Consider the following 20115-nt stretch of genomic DNA (forward strand, 5'->3'; position numbering starts at 1 on the left):
GATAAAGATTCCAGTGCCTACCCCCATCTTTTTTGCCATGGTTTCTAAAGATATTAGGTTTCTGATGTATCTTTGCTGTATAGCGGCACTCAGGCTTCTATTGGCTAGTAATGCAGCATCCCAATATCCTGCTACTCAGTACAACATTAAGCAGCTTGCATTTTTAATCACGTTATTCCCCTACCAACTCATAATGGATGAGGTCCACAGGGCCGCAGCCAGCCTTCCCGGCTAGATGGGGTTGTTCTAATTCCAATCCGTGCTTCAAAAACAATGAATGGAGAATCCATGTTTGTCTCTGAACTGGCAGAAATTTAGCCAGAACTAAGTGTCTTTGTATATTTGATTGCCTGTGAAATAAATTGCTGATGGGTCAGAGATATAAAAAGTTGAATAGCTGTATTGCTAAGGCTCGGAAAATTAAATCTTTCTTAAATAAATAATTGCCTTCCCACCTCACAAAGAAGCTAAAGACAGATTTCTTTCAGGATCATTTAAGGGTGATAAAGAAAATCAATCCTGAACTTCGAGGAATGGGAAGGTCAAAGAGATGGAATTTGGAATTCACCTGATTTTTTGGGTGACGGGGGAGGTACCAGTTACCGGATCTTTTGTTTAATGAGAACTTTGCTGTTCTAAAAGCAAGCTGTCATGCTTTACCTGGGAGCACTCATGTTCTAAATTTTAAAAGTTTTTCCCCAAAAAACCCTTTAAAATGGAGCAAATCAGTGCCACACTGATCCCACCATGCCTCCAGGACATGCAGAGCTGTGGTAAATTTTAGGCAGAGTAGAGTACTAATTGTGTACCAGGCCCAGAAAATTCTGATCTTTAATGTGTGGAGCACATTCAGCTCTGGTCCTGTAACTAGGGTTGCCAGGTCACTCTTCGCCACTGGCGGGAGGTTCTTGGGGTGGAGCCTGAGGAGGGCGGGGTTTGGGGAGGGGAGGGACTTCGATGCCATAGAGTCCAATTGCCAAAGCAGGCATTTTCTCCAGGTGAACGGATCTCTATTAGCTGGAGATCAGTTGTAATAGCAGGCGATCTCCAGCTAGTACTTGGAGGTTGGCAACCCTACCCGTAACATAAGTTACTGTTGCCTCCAGTGTTGAGAGGTAAAAAATCCCAAAGGTACAAAAGCCTTTAAATGGTCTCTAAGTGTACTCCTGTTTTAAACTGATCGCCTCTCTCCTCAACCCAGAAATGAGTTAGAGACCTTCCATTCCTTGGGCCTGCTTCTGATGATTTAAGGTCATAGAGGCTTAACTTTGTTCTCAGGTCCTAAGAACATAAGAAGAACTTACTGGGTCAGAGAAATCGTCTATGTAGTTCAGCAGCTTTCCCCACACATATCTAGAGTTGCCGACCTACAGGTACCAGCTGGAGACCTCCTGCTATTACAACTGACCTCCAGCTGATAGAGATCAGTTCACCTGGAGAAAATGGCCACTTTGGCAATTGGACTCCATGGCATTGAAGTCCCCCCTCCTCAACCCACCCTCATTAGGCTCCACCCCAAAAACCTCCCACCTGTGGCGAAGAGGGGCCTGGCATCCCTACACAGATCCCCACCCTATGCCCTGTATCACAATCACACGTGAGTTGCAGCTTCTCCTCAGTTCCCCTGCCCGCAGTGCCCAATTCAGATGACAGCTATAATATGCACGAAGAAGGAGCTTCAGTCTCCCTTCCCCATAGTATTTTCTTGACCCAAAGTGATATTTGGTTCATTGGGAAAACCTATACGTTTACAGCAGTGGTTCCCAACGTGGGGCACATGCCCCACAGGGGGGCAATTTGATTTTTAAAGGGGGCAATTCAAGAATGAGTTATTAACAGTGAATTGTTTGCATTTCTAGGGGCCTCATATACAGTATATAAATATATATTGTGACATACACATTTTAAAAATTAAAATCCGAATGTACACGGCAGTCAGCTGGTGACAATGTCAAAGGGGGGTATCAGGATTTTAGAGATGCTTAGGTGGGGCATGGCCAATAAAAAGGGTTGGGAACCACTGGTTTACATGTAGGTTACCCCAGTGGGTCAAATAGTGCACTCCAAGATCTGCTGGGGACCCTGGACTCAACCTACGTTCTCCATCATGTGTGAATCAGCCATAGAGAGAGGCAGCGTCTTACTTGCTACTTGGCAATCAAATTCCACAGGAGATGAATGACATTGCTTCCACACTAGGACCCTTTAGCTGGTGGCGGGGGGTGGGGGATTATGGTTCCAAATTTCCACATAAAAGTCTTGCAGTGGCTGATCCCAAGAGCAAGTTCTTACACTACATCTGTTCAGAAGCATGTCTCATTCAGCAAAGACCTTGCTTCTCCCCACAGCTGTTTCTTTAATTTCCCAGTGCTCCTTTATTTTCAAATCACTTCCGCTTCTTGGCTTAATTAGATGTTTCCTGTTCACTTCCATAAGATAGGAATTCCTGAATTAGTCAATTCCTGTTCCTTGGGTCAAGGAGAGAGAAGACTTTGTATTTGATTTAGTTGTTATTTTCATTTATTGTCTGCCTTTCTCACTGGGACCCGAGGCAGATTACAACAAAAACTTTTTTGTCAATCAGTAGGCAGATTACAAAATAGGATAAAACCAGGCAATCAGTAAACAGATTACGTGATATGATAGTATTTGAATCTTACAGCAAAGATTCCTAGTAAGATAAAATGATGCAGTTGGGCTGGGATTGTGGATTAAGAGAAAAAAACCCAGAACAACACATGCTAACATGTTTAAAGGCAACAAGACAATCGGCATAGGAAAGACTTCATCCCTAATAACCATCACCTCCTAAACTGAACCTAGGGTTACCAGGTACCTCTTCGCCACTGGTTGGAGGTTTTTGGGGTGGAGCCTGAGGAGGGTGGGGTTTGGAAAGGAAAGGGGCTTCAATGCCATAGAGTCCAATTGCCAAAGCAGCCATTTTCTCCAGGTGAACTGATCTCTATCGGCTGGAGATCAGTTGTAATAGCAGGAGATCTCCTGCCACCACCTGGAGGTTAAGCAAAAATATCACCTATCACCAGGAAGGAGCCATCACAGAGAATGCGCTTGAACCGGCAATTGCTGATTTTACCTGTTTGCAAGGTGGTACTTTCAAAAGGCTTTGCTCAGATGGGTGAAACTATCACTTCAGAACATAGCAGGAAATGTGGTCCTACAGGTATGTGAGTCCAATGTCTTTAAGGGCTTTGTAGATGATAGCTAGCACCTGCAATTGAGCCTGGTAACTGCTAAGTAATCAATGGAGGGTCTGGAGAAAGGGAATGATTCTGCTTGGCATCTGATAGTAGCCAGGCTGCGGTGATCTGTACCAGTTAGCTGACTCTACCTCCTGTGGTAGCCATTTTGTGGATGAGCCTACCATGCTGTTTTAAAATTCCAAAGGTCTCTGCAGGTTGAAAAAGGTTGGTGACTCCTGCTCTAAGGCAATTTATGAACAAAACTCTCCTCCCCCCCCAAAAAAAATCCAGATCACAACAAAATAGCTACAAAAGCAAAATAAAATATAAAATCACAGCTAGCAGGAAGATTAATAAACTAGCAGTCAGGTATCACCAAAGCCTGGATGAATAAAAATGTTTAGAATTAATGCCTAACCAAAAAAATAAATAAATAAAAAAACCCACTCCATGATCATATTTATCTGGGTGCCACCATGGAAAAGACCCTGTTTCCAGTGATGCAGCAAGGAAATGGGAAACATCTCATAGTGCCCAGACACAGGTGAAGTGATCCTGCACAGTGCAGGGAGGGGAGAAATCAGCTCTTAAAACAATTAAAAATAGATGCTGGCAGTCCATCTTTAGATTTGATATGATTTAATTTATTTGTGCTGTGTGATTGCATGATACTTAAGGCATCCAGTGTTTGCTTGGTATATGGTAGAAAGGAGGGCATTCTGTAAAAACTTTTCTCATCCATTTGCTTTGCCCGCTGTGCGTTTTATAATTGTCAGGCTCTTCTTTTTTAAAAACAAGGTTTCTTATTTTGTTTTACAGAATATCCACCATGAGGAAGTGCCTGGTGACTTGCTGGATAGCAATTCTGTTTATCCTCCTGCTAACGGATGACTCACTTTCCGTGAAATCAAGGGGTAGCAGCAGCAGGTCCAGCAGCAGCAGCAGCAGGTCCAGCAGCAGCAGCAGCAGATCCAGCAGCAGGCCCAGCGGCGGCGGCAGGCCCAGCGGCGGCAGCAGACCCAGCGGCGGCAGCAGACCCAGCGGCGGCAGCAGGCCCAGTGGTGGCAGCAGGCCTAGTGGTGGCAGCAAACCTGGTTCCTCCTTCCCCAGCAAACCTGGTTCTAGCAAGCCTGGTTCCTCCTTCCCCAGCAAACCTGATTCTGTCCCCATCAAACCTGGCTCCGCCCCAATCAGACCTGGTTCTGCCCCCATCAAACCAGGCTCCTCCCCAATCAGACCTGATTCTGCCCCCATCAAACCAGGCTCCGCCCCAATCAAACCTGATTCTGCCCCCATCAAACCAGGCTCCTCCCCAATCAAACCTGGCTCACCTGAAGGAAACCCTCCCCCGTACAATCCTGCTTACCCACAAAACCCTGCTCACCAGCCACAAAACCCTGCTTACCCCCCACAAAACCCAGCTCATCCACCCCCATACGTGCCACAAAACCCTGCTTACCCCCCACAAAACCCAGCTCATCCACCCCCATACGTGCCACAAAACCCTGCTTACCCCCCACAAAACCCAGCTCATCCACCCCCATACGTGCCACAAAACCCTGCTTACCCCCCACAAAACCCAGCTCATCCACCCCCATACGTGCCACAAAACCCTGCTTACCCTCCACAAAACCCAGCTCATCCACCCCCATACGTGCCACAAAACCCAGCTCATCCACCCCCATATGTGCCACAAAACCCTGCTTACCCACCACAAAACCCAGGTTACCCACAAAACCGTCCACAAAACCCTGCATACCCCCCACAAAACCCCAGCTATCCACAAAACCCTGGTCATGCCCCACAGTATCCTGGTCACCCTCCACAATATCCCGGTCACCCCCCTCAATATCCGGGTCATTCCCCACAACATCCTGGTTATCCCAGAAATCCTGGCTTCCCCAGTCATACAGGAGGAGGCAGCTGGGGCCATCAAGACAGTAAGCCATGGAAACCTAAGAAGCCCAAGACGAAGCATCTGGTGGGATCAGCCGTTGCAGGAGCTGCCGCAGGAGCTATCGGCGGCTACCTTTTAGGCAGCGCCATGTCCAACCTACGCTTTAGTTTCCGCAACCCTGCCGAGGAACGGTGGTGGTACGAAAACCGAAATCGTTACCCCGATCAAGTTTACTATCCACCGTCCAACCAGCCCGTTTCGAGGGATGTGTTTCTGAGAGACTGTGTCAATATCACTGTGCGAGAGTATATCGAGCCCGCTGGAAACCAAACAACGGATGAGATGGAAACCACGGTTGTGACTCGAGTGGTACACGAAATGTGCACAGAGCAGTACCGCTTGGTGTCAGGGGCTGCAGGCGGAGGTGGCTGGAGCCGTTATGATAGTGAACCGTGGAAACCGAAGACACCCAAGTCCGAGTTGCCACCAGTGGCAGAAAAAACGGTTACCGGTGCTCCAAGGGGAGCTGTAGTTGGGCCCCTCTTAGGCAGTTCCATGTCAAATATGAGTTTTCAGTTTAACAACAGTGATGAGGAACGGTGGTGGTACGAGAATCGCAATAACTATTCGGACCGAGTTTACTACCTGGAGTACAGCCAACCTGTTTCGCAGGATGTCTTTGTGAGTGACTGCATGAATATTACGCTGGAGAAGTTTCTCGAGCCCACTGGGAATCAAACCGTTGATGAGATGGAAGACAGGGTCATGAAACAAGCCGTCCAGAAAATGTGCACAGAGCAGTACTGGCTGGTGTTGGGCGTTGCTACAGGAGGCTCCTGGAGCCGTCATGCTAGCGAGCCATGGCACTCTAAGACAGCCAAATCCGAGATACACTATGTAGAAGAGGAAGCTGCTGCCTACGTTACCGTTGCAGTTATCGGTAGTAACCGCTTGGAAAGCGCCCCACCTCACGCTGGCTTTAACAAGGCCAACCAGAAAACACCCGGTTCAGGCATTGCCATCCTTCTGGCCAACCCTTCCCTGCTCTGGATCAACACATTCGCCTTCTGTTTCCTGATGCACTGAGGTCACACAGATGCAGCCTCTCCGTTGTTGTCGATCTAACCGACGTTCAGAAGGAACGAGATCTATGTTATGCGATTGCATAGCATTATGTAATGGCCCGCCTTGTAGTTCCTGTAACGCTATGTAATGCAAAGTTTTTTCCTGGTGTGGAGAACATATTCTTGCTTATGCACCTTTTGGGCGGCGTAGCTTCATGAGCTGTTATATCTGTTGAGTACTAGAGAACATACACGCTGCCATGTTTACTCACTCCTTTTAGGGCTGTCTGATTCTGCATCTCACAACACAAGGACGCTTGATAGGGAAGAGGGCATTCTATGATCAAGGGGGAAAATGTGGATCAACATCTACCCTTTTTCATAGGTAGTGGGGCCTATTATAATAGAACTAAAACATGAATACACAACAACTCCATTTTGAAACCCAAATCCTTTCCAGGTCAGCCTCAATTACAATGTCAAGCCATTCTTACAATGCTTTCCCCCGTTTTACTGTATTCTAAGGTCTGACTATAAGACAGCTGGTGTGGGCAATGGTTACAGAGTCAAACCAGCGTGGTGTAGTGGTTAAGAGCAGTGGTTTGGAGGGGTGGACTTTGATCTGGAGAACCAGGTTTGATTCCCCACTCCTCCACATGAGCGGCGGATTCTAATCTGGTGAACCGGGTTGGTTTCCCCACTCCTACACATGAAGCCACCTGGGTGACCTAGGGCCAATCACAGCTCTCTTCGAGCTCTCTCAGCCCCACCTACCTCACAGGGTGTCTGTTGTGGGGAGGGGAGGGAAGGTGATTGTAAGCCGGGCTGAGTCTTCCTTAAGTGAAAGTTGGCATATAAAAAACCAACTCTTCTTCTCTTCAAGCTAGAACTTGGCAGAGTCAGCCTCAAATCCTTACTCGCTGCCTCTGGTGACCTTGGATCAGCCATTTCCCCTCAGCCTAACCCACCTCCTGGGGCTGTGAGGATAAAATGGAGATGAGGAGAAGCCAAGTACGCTGCCCTGAGTTCCTCGTAGGAAGGGCAGGATGAAAATGTGATGGATGTGATGGAAAGGATCTCTAAATCTAAATTAGAGTCACTGCCTTCCAACATGTCATATGTGTGGGAGGACAAGAAGTGAAAATGACCAGTACTTGCATGCTCCTCACGTGAAAGACATGAAATGCTAGCTGCAACGAGATGCATGAACTAGCCCCACACTGAGAACATACACCTCCCCATAGTTCTCTTCTTGTTTTTTCATTGAAAGACACCCTCCAATATTTTGGCACATGGGTTACTCAGGAACGAGATACGGCCAGTTGATGTACTCATGGGAAGTGCTAAGGGACATTGTAGTGTTCGTGTGTAAAGTCGCAGCCGACTTATGGCAACCCCTTATGGGATTTTCAAAGCAAGAGACTGACAGAGATGGTTTGCCATTGCTTTCCTCTGCATAGCAACCCTGGTATTCCTTGGTGGTCTCCCATCCAAATACTAACCAGGGCTGACCCTACTTAGCTTCTGAGATCTGACGAGATCAGGCTAGCCTGGGCCATCCAGGTCAGGACAAGGGACATTGCTAGACCTTTCTAAGTGGACAGATCTAAAACTGTTATGGGTGGGAAGAAGTTTCATCGTTAAAATGAATATATCACTAAGGAAGTTATTTTATTGAAAAGCCAAAATGCATGTCTCTTTCCCCCCCTTCCCCATTTACAGTTTTTGTATTGGGGCAAAATGAGGTGATAGATACTGGGATACAAATGTACTAAATAAAGAAATCAATCAGCCAATCAATTCAATTTATTACAGTCATTGACCAGCAAAGCAAACTTTCAAAAAATTAACAATGATTAAAAAAGTAAAATCTAACAGTATATCTGTTCACAAGATATTCAAAAGAATTAAGATTTGATTAAAAGGTATAAAAATATAACAATATCTGTATGTAAAAACCTCAATTAGAATAAAACGTAGACAATAAAATTAAATATTTACATTAATAGTACCCATTCAGTTACACATGATTCCATTTCCCTTATCAGAGTTAGACCAAGTACTTCTGAGCTTAATACTTAGCCTTGCATACTTGGTGACTTTATGGGTTGATGAAATAAATCCAGTGTTCTTTTCTGCTCAGTGATAAACCTTCCATTGGAGGAAGGAAGATGTTCTACGATGGCTCTTCATCCATGTTAATCAAGAGAACATACCCTTACATTAAAGGATATGATAATGAAACTATGTCAGGCCACTAGAATTTATGATATAGGTTGAGTATCCCTTATCTGGACATCCGATATCTGGACTGACCCGAAAACCAGACTTTTTGAGCCGGCATGCAGGCATTACTCACAGGCCCTCAGCAGCACACCAATTTGCTTTTTGATGGCTCAATGTACACAAAATTATTTAAAATATTGTTTAAAATTACATGCAGGCTATGTGTATAAAGTATATATAAAACATACGTAAAACATACATGAATTTCGTGTTTAGACTTTTGGGTCCCATCCCCAAGATATCTCATTATGTATAAGCAAATATTCCAGAATACGGAAAGATCCGAAATAACGGACCATTTCTGGTCCCAAGCAGACCGGATAAGGGATAAGAAGAAAGGCCCTGCTGGATCATACCAAGGCCCATCAAGTCCAGCAGTCTGCTCACACAGTGGCCAACCAGGTGCCTCTAGGAAGCCACAAACAAGACGACTGCAGCAGCACCATCCTGCCTGTGTTCCACAGCACCTAATATAATAGGATACTCAACCTGTATAGATAATTGTTACTAGAACAGAGAGAAATATGGAATATACATTGTGGAGTCATAAAAAACCGAACCACAATGGATTTTGCTATAATGACTTTTGCTTCCTGTAGTAAGGTACAACTGGTGGCTGAATGTTCAGCCTTCCTTTAAGGTAGCAAAAAACAAAACAAAACAAAAAAAACCCTTAAAAAGAAATAAATCAAAGAATGTTACTGGATTCACAGGTAAAGTGGAACACACCTTCACCACATGAGAGCCTTCTGTCTTTAGTGGGTTTTGAATCTCAGATTAGAAGGATGCTGAACAAGAGTTTCAGAGGGATCTCAGATCAGTAGGACTCTGAACAAAAGTTGTCTATCGGGAACTTGAACGCAGCCAGTTAGTATTTGTTAGTGCTCTTGGCTGGGGGAATGTCTCTGTCGTCCTGTTCCCCAGGCAGTTTCCTTGGGGGTGTGAGGAAGAAAGGAACCGAGCTACATATTTACTGGTTAAATTTGCAGGGAGAACCACAGGAGAATAAGTGCAGATCCCTCCACTGAGGTCCACGGCCCCATAAATGGAGCGCAGGACAAATCAAAAATCCCGACATTATATCTGTTTCTGGGAGCTCTGTTTTTACTGCCCAGTGTTTTTGCCTTGGGAAGAAAAGGATGTGATGAGTTCAAACACTGATGCATAATATTATTTGCGTGGGGCTTTCCCATGTGTGAGTCCTGAGGCATTTCCCCCCTCCCCTTTCAAAAGGACCTGTGTATTGGCAATGCCTTCACTACCATTCACGTTTAAGAAGCAGGGCGATCTGGTTTTTAACTGTACTGGTTCAAAATGTTGGAAGCCCCATTTATAGGTGGGAGCCCTGCCAGTATAATGTCTTGTTTGGCCCTAAGTAGGGTTGCCAGGTCCTTCTTTGGCACTGGTGAGAGGTTTTTTGGGGGGAGCCTGAAGCAGGTGGGGTTTGTGGAGGGACTTCAATGATTAGAGTCCAATGGCCAAAGCGGCCATTTTCTCCAGGGGAACTGATTTCTATCTGCTGGAGATTGTTTGTAATAGCAGGATATCTCCAGCTACTACCTGGAGGTTGGCAACCTTAGGAAGAACATACTAGCCCAGGGGTTGGCAAACTCATTAGTCAAAAGAGCCAAATATCAACAGTACAACGATTGAGATTTCTTTTGAGAGCCAAATTTCTTAAACTTAAACTATATAGGTAGGTACACTGTTTATTAAACTTTATTTATTTAACTTTATTAAACTTTATTAAACTTTAATTAAAGTTTTAAGTCTTATTTAAACTATAGGTACACTGAATAAAACTTGATATCATACTTAATAGTGATCTTATTTATTGATAATATTTAAATTGTAAGTCCCTGCCATTAACCCCTCCCCACCTGGAGTCCTCGTCTGGAGGCCTGGTCTACCGCCATAAAAGCCTATTGGTAGACCTGGCCTCCGGCTGAGTCCCATTGGGAGGCCAGGTCTACCCATTGGCTTTCTTGGCAGTAGACCTGGCCTCCGGAGGCCCATAGAAGCCAATTGGTAGACCTGGCCTCTGAAGGGGGACTTTTTCCCCCTCCTCGGAGTCCAGGTCTACCGCCAAGAAAGCCAGTGGGTAGACATGGCCTCCTAATGGGACTCAGCAGGAGGCCAGGTCTACCAAAGGAAGCCCGCCCTGCCCAACAGCTGATAGGCGGGCGGGGGGGCAGGAACCGCCGAGCCGCCTGCCCAGCAATCGCGCAGCTAGAGGGGAGGGGAGGCTTTAGCTTCCCAACCATTGAGGGCAAGGGCAAGGGGTCCTGGCCATTCTCCACAGCAGGGGGGGGGGGGAGACAGCGCGCCCGCTCGCCTGCTCTCTCTCTCTCTCTCTGTCTCTCTCTCTCTCTTAGGCATGCCAGCTCCGTAGCCCGGCTGCCGGCGCAAGCGGGCGCGAGAGCAGGGTCTCCTAACCAAGTTCGGAGAGCCGCACTCAATGGGCCAAAGAGCCGCATGCGGCTCGGGAGCCACAGTTTGCAGACCCCTGCACTAGCCACTAAACAGTAGCCCACAGTGGGGAAAGGAGGGAGAGATGTGTGCCTGCCCAGAAGACTACACGATGATCAACAGTTACAGGTAAGTGTGACACTGTTTTTCATCTTTGTGGCTTCTGTGCAGTCCCGCGTGGGAGAATAGCAAGCTCACCTACCATGGAGGTGGGTGTGGGCTTGTCATCAAATTAAAAGACAACTGTCCCAAACAGCTGCTTCCCTCCTGGAATCCACATCTACAGGGCAATGCCGGAGGATTGTGGATGGAAGGACCAGGTTGCTACTTTACAGAAGTCTCGGAGAGCTGTTGTGGCAAGGAAAGCAGTGAAAGAGGCATGAGCGCTGTTGCAAGGGGCCTCCACATGGAGTGGACAGTTTAGTTCAGCATTGCTATAAACACAAAGTCTTGCAGTGTCCACCCGCCCGGAAGCGGTTTCCGAAGAAGCTGCTGCTTTAGCCTTCCATGCACCAGACCACTAGGTTGTTTATGTGCTGTACTGAACCTGAAAGACGTGGTCTTCTGGCACTGAGTACATGAAGAGATTGCCCAGTTAGTGATTGAGGATTTAGAAGAAAACAGGTTAGGCAATGGACCTTACTCTAGGTCGAACTCCAGGCTAGGTAATACTACCTTAACCAGATGGAGTGGAGGTGAATAGAAGTTTCAAACATTGCTTTACTGCCAGCTTTTTGCTGGGCACTGTTTGAGATGCAAATATATCACGGTCCCTCCCTGCTGGCTTTGTTTCAAAGGCTTCTATGTTCTATTTTTGAAGCATTTGCCTGGGAGTAAGTCAGTCACATGCATCTGCCCTCATATTATACAAGATGAGTCTTAGTTATTCCCTGGTAGATTCTCACTTTCTTGTTCGGAATGATCTCCCCCTTAGGGGTTACAACCCCACCTCCAGCACTTCAGTAACTAGCACAGCAGCTAAAGTGTACAAAGTCACCTGCCCACAAACTTTAGACAACTGTGAGTGGTTGATGAATACAGAGCTGGGAATCCAGACAGCACACTGAACCCTCTGTGGGATGGGCTTGCTTCTCCAGCACCTGTCTAATTGAATCTGTTATTGGCTTCTGGCAGGAGAATAGCAACATCAGCTGAGCCTGGCGCTGGAGGAGGGGCAGTGGCACAGTGGAAGGGGCCCTGCCTTGCACGCAGAAGGTCGTAGGTTCAGTCCTTGGCATCCCTAGTTCAAGGAGGTCAAGTTTCCCATGCTGGGAGAGACCTTTCTCTCCCTGAGACCCTGGAGAGCCACCACTGATCACAGCAGACAGTGGTGAGCTAGCAGATCAGAGGTCAGACTCAGCATAAGCACAAAACATTTGGCGCATGTCTGGTCCACAGGACCATGGCAGACGAAAAGGAAGACAAAGATTTCGTACCATGTATTTAGGGAGGCCTGTTGTATCGAGCTGGAGGACTCTAGCATAGTGGACAAACAGCACCTTCGATGGGTCAGTCTGACCTGGAACTCCTCTGCTGCAGCCAGTCTAGTTGCTTTTAAGTTTGCCAGTTTATTTAAATGGCCTTCATTGCTGTATCTTTACCAGCAGATGATGGGGCTTGCTTACCTCCATACCCTTGAAAGCTTCACCTGCTAATTCTTGCAGTTGGAAATGCTTACTAAAGTTGTCGCTACAGGCACTGGCTGAAAAAAACAAAATCCTAGCTATTTTCCTTTGTTTCCTGTCCTTTGCCCCCCACCATTGTCCCTGCGCTTCTCTTTCCATGCTTACCCTGCATGTGCAAACTTGATCTATTACACAAGATGGCTCTTTAAATCTCTTTGCTGGGAAAAACAACAACAAGGAATTAAAGCAACAGTGAAGCATAGGAATTATATACCTGATTTCTTTTTTTTCTGTTGAACAGGAGCACCGTTAGCACAGGATTTTGAAAAGCGGAAACTGAAGCATTCTGATTTTGGCTTTTAGGCAAGGGTTGTCTTCCCGAGATGGGAAAGAGAGGTGTTTTTTAGAGTGGGGGAATAGTGAAGTTCTGCATCATGGCACCCAGAGGGTTAAATGAAACCCTAGCTCTCTCTAGTCTGATGCGTGGTTGATCAATAGAGCACTGAGAATCACAACAGTATACTGATCTCTAACAATCTTTTGTTGGAGGGGTTTGCTTTTCCAGCACTTGTCTCCGTTCATCTGTCGCTGACTTCTGGCATTATGTATTGCATAACAGCAACATAAGAAAGCATTGTGCTTGGGGACTGGCAGTAGATCAGCGGCAGAGTCTCTGCTTTGCAGGCTGAAAGTCCCATGTTCAGTGCTTATGCTATCCAGTTAGAGTATCTCATGAAGAAGGAACCTAAGTTTGTCCCCTATGCTAGAGTCCTCTCCAGCGGTCCTTGTCCAAACCTTCTAGTCTGCTGTTGTTTCTAAACTTCAGGTCCTGTTTGGATTCAGGGGGTGGTGAGTTCTAAGATCTGGGCCCATTCCAATGAGTAGCTGGATCCCTCAGCTCAGAAATGAATCAGAGGCCTTTGTTACTGCTGTTTCTGGTGATCTAAGTCCATAGAGTCTTAATTTTGCTCACAGAGGCCCTTTTCAGACATCCAGTTCTTGTGCATCAACTATGTATAGTGGGAGTGCATGCTATCCGTCACGCTCTTGATAAACACGGTCACCATTTTGTGTCAGCCTTGTAACATGAATCTATACCCTCAAAAAACCAGTGTTTTGTTCACATGTACCAAAGCTGGAAAATACACACATTTCTCAATTCATACAAAGTGGTAATCTCATGTGTTGGGAGGATCGCAGGTGGTGCGCACTCCTGTTATATGCGGCTGGTGTGCTAAAATCAAACATCTGAAAAATAGTCATGGTCACAAGAAATGGTCAGACCAATGGTCCATATAGTCCAGCATTTTGTTTTCCAGTGGCCAACTGGATGTCTGAGAAGGCCAATGACACACGGTTTTGTCATGGAGGCCAAAACAATTGGAACTGAGAGGTACACTACCCCTGAAAATGGAGTTGCCATCTGGTCATTGTGGTTCATAGCCTCCAATGAACCTATCCTCCATGAATTTATCTTATCCCCTCTCAAAGCCATCTAAATTGGCAGCCATCACCATACATTGAAGTCCCTCCCCTCCCCAAACCCTGCCCTCCTCAGGCTCCACCCCAAAAACCTCCCGCTGCTAGTGAAGATGGACTTGGAAACCCTACTCATGATCTGTTGAGTACTTCATGTTTTCATGATATCGGCTCCTGCGGATTCCAAGTTGGGATGTGGTTATTACACCAATGTGGTCCAGCATGGTAAGTCAGCGTGGTGTAGTGGTTAATAGCGGTGGTTTGGAGTGGTGGAGTCTGATCTGGAGAACTGGGTTTGATTCCCCACTCCTCCACATGAGCGACGGATGCTAATCTGGTGAACTGGATTTGTTTCCCCACTCCTACACACGAAGCCAGCTGGGTGACCTTGGGCTAGTCACTCTCTCTCAGCCCCACCTATCTCACAGGGTGTCTGTTGTGGGGAGGGGAAGGGAAGGTGATTGTAAGCCAGTTTGAGTCTCCCTTAAGTGGTAGAGAAAGTCGGCATATAAAAACCAACTCTTCTTCCTCCTCCTCCTCCTCCTCCAATAGTGGTATGAGAATCGCAGTAATTATTAGGACTGAGTTTACTATTTGGAGTACAGCCAACCTGTTTTGCAGGATATCTTTGTGAGAGACTGCATGAATATTACACTAGAGAAATTTCTGGAGCCCACTGGGGTCAGAGGTCAATGACACTGAAGGTAGGGTTGTGAAACAGGTGGTCCACAAAATGGCGCAGAACAGCACAGGTTGGTGTCAGGCATTGCTGGAGGAGGTTCCATAGTGAGCCATGGAACTCCAAGACAGCCAAACCTGTGATGCACTATTTGTAGGGTTGCTAACTTCCAGGTACTAGCTGGAGTTCTCCCGCTATTACAACTGATCTCCAGCCGATAGAGATCAGTTCACCTGGAGAAAATGGCCACTTTGCAAATTGGACTCCATGGCTTTGAAGTCCCTCCCCTCTCCAAACCCCGCCCTCCTCAGGCTCTGCCCCAAAAATCTCCTGCTGGTGGCAAAGAGGGACCTGGCAACCCTAACTATATGGAAGAGGAAGCAGCTGCATATGTTACCGTAGCAGTTATTCTCTGTAACAAAATGACCCATTTCACACTTTTCTCAAGGCTGACTGGGAAACGTTCAGTTCAGGCACTGCTATGCTTCTGGCCAACCCTTCCCTGCTTTGGATCAACACATTCGCCTGCTGTTTCCTGACACACTGAGGTCACACAGATGAAGCCTCGCTGTTGTTGTCCATTTAGCCAGCATTCAGAAGGAACGAGATCTACATCATGAATTTCTCTTTTTGCGTGAAGAACATACTTTTGCCTATGCAGCTCTTTAGCTGAGTAACTTTAAAAGCTACTATATCTGTTCAGTATTAAAGAACATAGAGGTTACCATGTTTGCTCCTTCGTTTTAGGCCTGCCTGTAATTCTGTATTTCAAAACACAAAGTAGCTTGCATGGAAAAAAGTAAAAAAAGCTTTCAGAAGGCACGAGATACATGTAATGAATTTTGTGTGTGTGTGGAGAACATATTTTTGCTCCTCTCCTCCCCAAACCTAACCATTTCCAGCCTCCATCTAGGGTTGTGGGGTCCCTCTGGCCACTGGCGGGGGATGAAGAGGTAGGGTTGCCAGATCCAGGTTGGGAATCATAGAATCATAGAGTTGGAAGGGACCACCAGGGCCATTAAGTCCAACCCCCTGCACAATGCAGGAAATTCACAACTACCTCCCCCCCTCCACACCCCTAGTGACCAGAAGATGGCCAAGATGCCCTCCCTCTCATCATCTGCCTAAGGTCACAGAATCAGCATTGCTGACAGATGACCATCTAACCTCTTCTTAAAAACCTCCAGGGAAGGAGAGCTTACCACCTCCCGAGAGCTTACCACCTCCTGAGGGAAAACTCCTGGAGATCTGGGGATGGAGCTTGGGGAGGATAGGGACCTAAGTGGGGTACAATGCCATAGAGTCCACCCTCCAAAGCATCAATTTTCTCCAGGGGAACTGATCTCTGTAGTCTGGAGATGAGCCGTAATTCCAGGGGATCCCTTGGTCCCACCTGGAGGCTGGACTTCCCTAGCTCCACCCCAAATCTCCAGGAATTTCCCAACCTAGTGTTAGGCAACCTGGAGATTTGGGAGAAAGCCTGGTGATGGTGGACTTTGGGTAGGGGAGGGAACTCAGCAAGGTGTATAATGCCATAGAGTCCACCCCCAAGTCTCCAGGGGAAGTGATATGTCTTGTCCAGAGATCAGTTGTTATTCTAGGATATCTCCAGGCCCCACCTGGAGGTTGGCAAAGCTAGTCTGGTGCCAGGCCTGGCATCAGAGAAGGCTCTGGTCCCAGACGATAATTAACTTCTCAGTTGTTTACTTACCCACAATCTTCTAGTTTTAATACAAACCGAGAGGTGAAAAAGCAGTTTCTGTTGTGAGGGGCCTTGAGCATCTGGATCAGGTCTGGCCCCTCAATTTCTCTTGCAGTGCCATCATTTCCAGATAACCTGTGTCACACAGCTGTGCCAAAATGATCCCCCAGAGCACCCAGATGGTGTGTAGATGCTTAAAATAAAGCATAGAGTGACCAAACTAATAATAAGGTTGAGATATTTTTAGAATATGAGAGAATTCTTCTCCAAGTAATGGCAAGGCGGTGACACACTACCACCATCTTCTGGATATTGGAGGGAGAGGCAAGTAAAGAAATCTCAGTTGTCTCCAAGCCAGAGGGTCTAACTACACAACTATTTTTTTGCTGGGGTATCCCCCCCCCCCCAGGTCAGGTCACCAGCATCATCTGGGAGTTCCATGCTTCCCAGATACGTGTGGGCCCGATCTGGATCAGGGCCATGGCATGTGGGTACAGAGTGCTTAGACCTTCCCTCTTGCACCATTTTCCTGATCTGAAATGACCTCATGGAGCACTGATTTGCCTGAGTGGGGGAAACGAATGTGTAGCCCATCAGCACGTGTCCGTTTCCTCAGCGTGGTGTAGTGGTTAAGAGTGGTGGTTAGGAGCGGTGGACTCTACTCTGGAGAACCGAGTTTGATTCCCCACTCCTCCACATGAGCGGCGGACGCTAATTGGGTGAACAGGGTTGGTTTCCCCACTCCTACACATGAAGCCGGCTGGGTGGCCTTGGGCTAGTCACAGCTCTCTTAGAGCTCCCTCAGTCCCACCTACCTCACAGGGTGTCTGTTCTGGGGAGGGGAAGGGAAGGCGATTGTAAGCCGGTTTGATTCTTCCTTAAGTGGTAGAGAAAGTCGGCATATAAAAACCAACCTTCTTCTTCTCCTCCTCCTCAACTGGGGCAAACAATGGTTTCTTGGGGCTGTTTCAGGTCAGGAAGATAGCTCTGGGGGAGAATGATTAAGTTCCTTCTCCTTAAGGTGGTGTGTGGTACTCCCAGAAAACGCCTGTAACTGAACCCAGGGATGTACCTGGGAAAAATTATCATGTAGTGATGCCCTGGTAAACTCCCTCCCCAATCTGGAAGAGAATATTAAAAAGCCCACTCTCAGATGCAAATCAGGAGCCCTTGGCCAGTTCTCCTAGGGAAGCAGCTAACTAAGGAATCATGCTCACCATGTGGCATTCTCACCACAGATGACTTCTCTGTAATCAAGACCTGCAATACGTGCTGTCAGAGACCTTGCCCCTTGTCCAGGGTCTCTGGAAGAAGAGGGTAACCTAAGTGCCCTAGAAAAAGATCATTTTAACGCAAATTTAGAGGATCCTTGTACGATTTGCTGTCTTGATGGGAGAATACGGACTTGGGAATTTGATTTGATTCCCTAAATATTCTGCAAGGCATTATCTACGTGGCTGCAAAATGCATCCCTGCCACAGCAAGCAGCACGGGCCACTCACTGCTACTCTGTCATACTCCACCCCCTACCACTCGCTGCATCTGTGCAAAACTGCAAAAGTGCTAGAAATTCTTCCAGGACCCCCCCATCCCGCTTTCCCTCTGCTAAGCTGCTCAGCAGGGAAAGTGGCAAAAAACCCTTTTAAACCCTTGAAAGTACCACAGGGGAGGGAATATCGCAAGAACTGACAATGGTTGAAACATCCAAGTGGAGAGCCTGCAGTAGAGTAGTATGGAGGCAGGTGTTAAGTGAATGGGGAATGAAGGGAATTGGGAAGTAGAGGATTGCACATTGGACTAGCAGCTGGGAGACCTGGGTTCAAATCTTCATTGTGCCATAAAGCTCTCTGGGTGAACTTGGGCCAGTTACTCTTTCTAAGCCTTGCCTACCTTACAGGGTTGTTGTGAGAATAAAACGGGCGAGGGGAAAAGCTACGGAGGTCACCCCCTGAACTCCCTGGTTGGGATAAAAACGTACTAGATAGATGGATAACAGTTCTCATTGGGGGAGAGAGGTGGAGATGGTAGGAACAGCCAGAAGTGTATAGGAATGGCTGGAGGCTTCCTTCTCCCTCTGCTTTGTGAATTGTCATGCATCTTTAACAAGGCAAATTGTCAAGATGACACGTGAAACTCCATCTTGGCCATGCTGAACTTTGGGCATGGGTCAGAGGTTACAAATTGCTTCTGGGTGTCTGCTGGCAGAGCGAAGCTTCTCCTGGAAGACTGTCCTTGCAGGCAGCATGGAGGACATGGGGGCGGGGATGACCTTGAGCAGGAAGCAATCCAAAGATCAGCTTGACCAAACCAGCCATATCAGGCTGATATGGGGATGAAGGAAGAAGAACATCGCGAAGGATCTTTCTGAATCCCTCCCTGATAGGAATTCTCCCCTAGATATACTATTCCAATCCAAGATGTCCAGGTCATGCACTCAGTGCACATTCTTTTCACCCATGGATTGTATCAGATTGATTTTTTGGGGGGGGGGTCTGGAAAAATTGGAATTTCTCCACCTTGCAGGTTTTTTCATAACTCCAAGGAAGGGTATGGTGTAAAAGCATACAATTTATTATTTTGTCGAAGGCTTTCACGGTCAGAGTTCATTGGTTCTTGTAGGTTATCCGGGCTGTGTAACCGTGTAACCAATTTATTATTTTTTTAGACGTTTATACACCCCTCCCTGCAATGGAGACCCCAAGTGTTTACATCATTCTCCTTTCCTCCATTTTATCATCACAGCAGCTTGTGAGGAAGGTCAGGCGGAGGTTTTGTGACTGGCCCAAGGTTACCCAGCGAGCTTCCATGATACAATGGCAATCAAAACTGGGCCTCCCAGATCCTAGTCTTACTCTCCAACCATTGTGTGTGTGTAAAGTGCCATCAAGTCGCAGCTGACTTATGGCACCCCCTTATTGGGTTTTCAAGGCAAGAGACTAACAGAGGTGGTTTGCCAGTGTCTTCCTCCGCATAGCAACCTTGGTATTCCTTGGTGGTCTCCCATCCAAATACTAATCAGGGCTGACCCTGCTTAGCTTCTGAGATCTGACAAGATCAGGCTATACCATGCTGCCTTCCCTCCCTCCAACCAGTACACCTTGCTAAAACTAAGCAGTTCTTTTTTAAAAATAATTTATTTCCCCAACATTACAAATACAATACTAATGTTTACCATAACAACATATTCAACGAGATCATTACATTATCTTGGAGCTTACTTAAAATTGTACTTATTAAATTCTTTGACTTCTCTATATCATCATTGTATTTTTGTATCGTATCCATTTGCTGCTGTTAAGCAGCCGTAATTTTGACTTCTATTTCTTAGCTATGTAATTAAAAAACATACTCCATTTTTCATTAAATTCAGAAGTTGACCTCTTATGTATTAATGAATTTTGCCATATTTACCTTATTGAAGGTAGCCACAGAATTGTAGCTACGTCACCTTGCATTCCATGGAAGATAACGTTTGCATGGTCTATTATGCCTTTTGCTAATTTTAATTTTTGTTGATGTTATTGTCTTGTTGGTAGTCTCCCCTGACGGTTGCTTGATTTTGAACTGCTTCTCTCCACTGACTTTCATGCCCTCTTTGGAGACGCTGGCTTAGCTCTCATGGGTTCTTCGTTGTACTTGGGACGGGGTTCCATGATTTATTCATTGGTTCATGAACGAGTTTGAAAAAACTGTTCATTACCTCTAACACCTGGG

The 20115-nt window shown here is 46.6% G+C and overlaps 1 protein-coding gene across 1 annotated transcript; it reads left to right on the plus strand.

Annotated features, from left to right (window-relative positions):
• The first annotated feature begins 4029 nt into the window (after positions 1-4029).
• On the plus strand, positions 4030-6183 carry LOC130487407 (uncharacterized). Its single transcript, XM_056860899.1, has 2 exons — positions 4030-4114; positions 4925-6183. The coding sequence occupies exons 1-2, from the start codon at positions 4030-4032 to the stop codon at positions 6181-6183; spliced, it is 1344 nt and encodes a 447-aa protein (XP_056716877.1).
• Positions 6184-20115: the final 13932 nt, after the last annotated feature.

The sequence above is a fragment of the Euleptes europaea genome, chromosome 14 (genome assembly GCF_029931775.1).
Source record: "Euleptes europaea isolate rEulEur1 chromosome 14, rEulEur1.hap1, whole genome shotgun sequence".
Taxonomy (NCBI): Eukaryota; Metazoa; Chordata; class Lepidosauria; order Squamata; family Sphaerodactylidae; genus Euleptes; species Euleptes europaea.

Excerpts from the sequence above, each read along its gene's own strand:
- LOC130487407 (XM_056860899.1), top strand. The coding sequence starts at position 4,030 with ATGAGGAAGTGCCTGGTGACTTGCTGGATAGCAATTCTGTTTATCCTC. Across the intron at positions 4,115-4,924 it reads ACTTTCCGTGAAATCAAGGG|GTTACCCACAAAACCGTCCA; the intron begins GTAGCAGCAGCA and ends CACAAAACCCAG.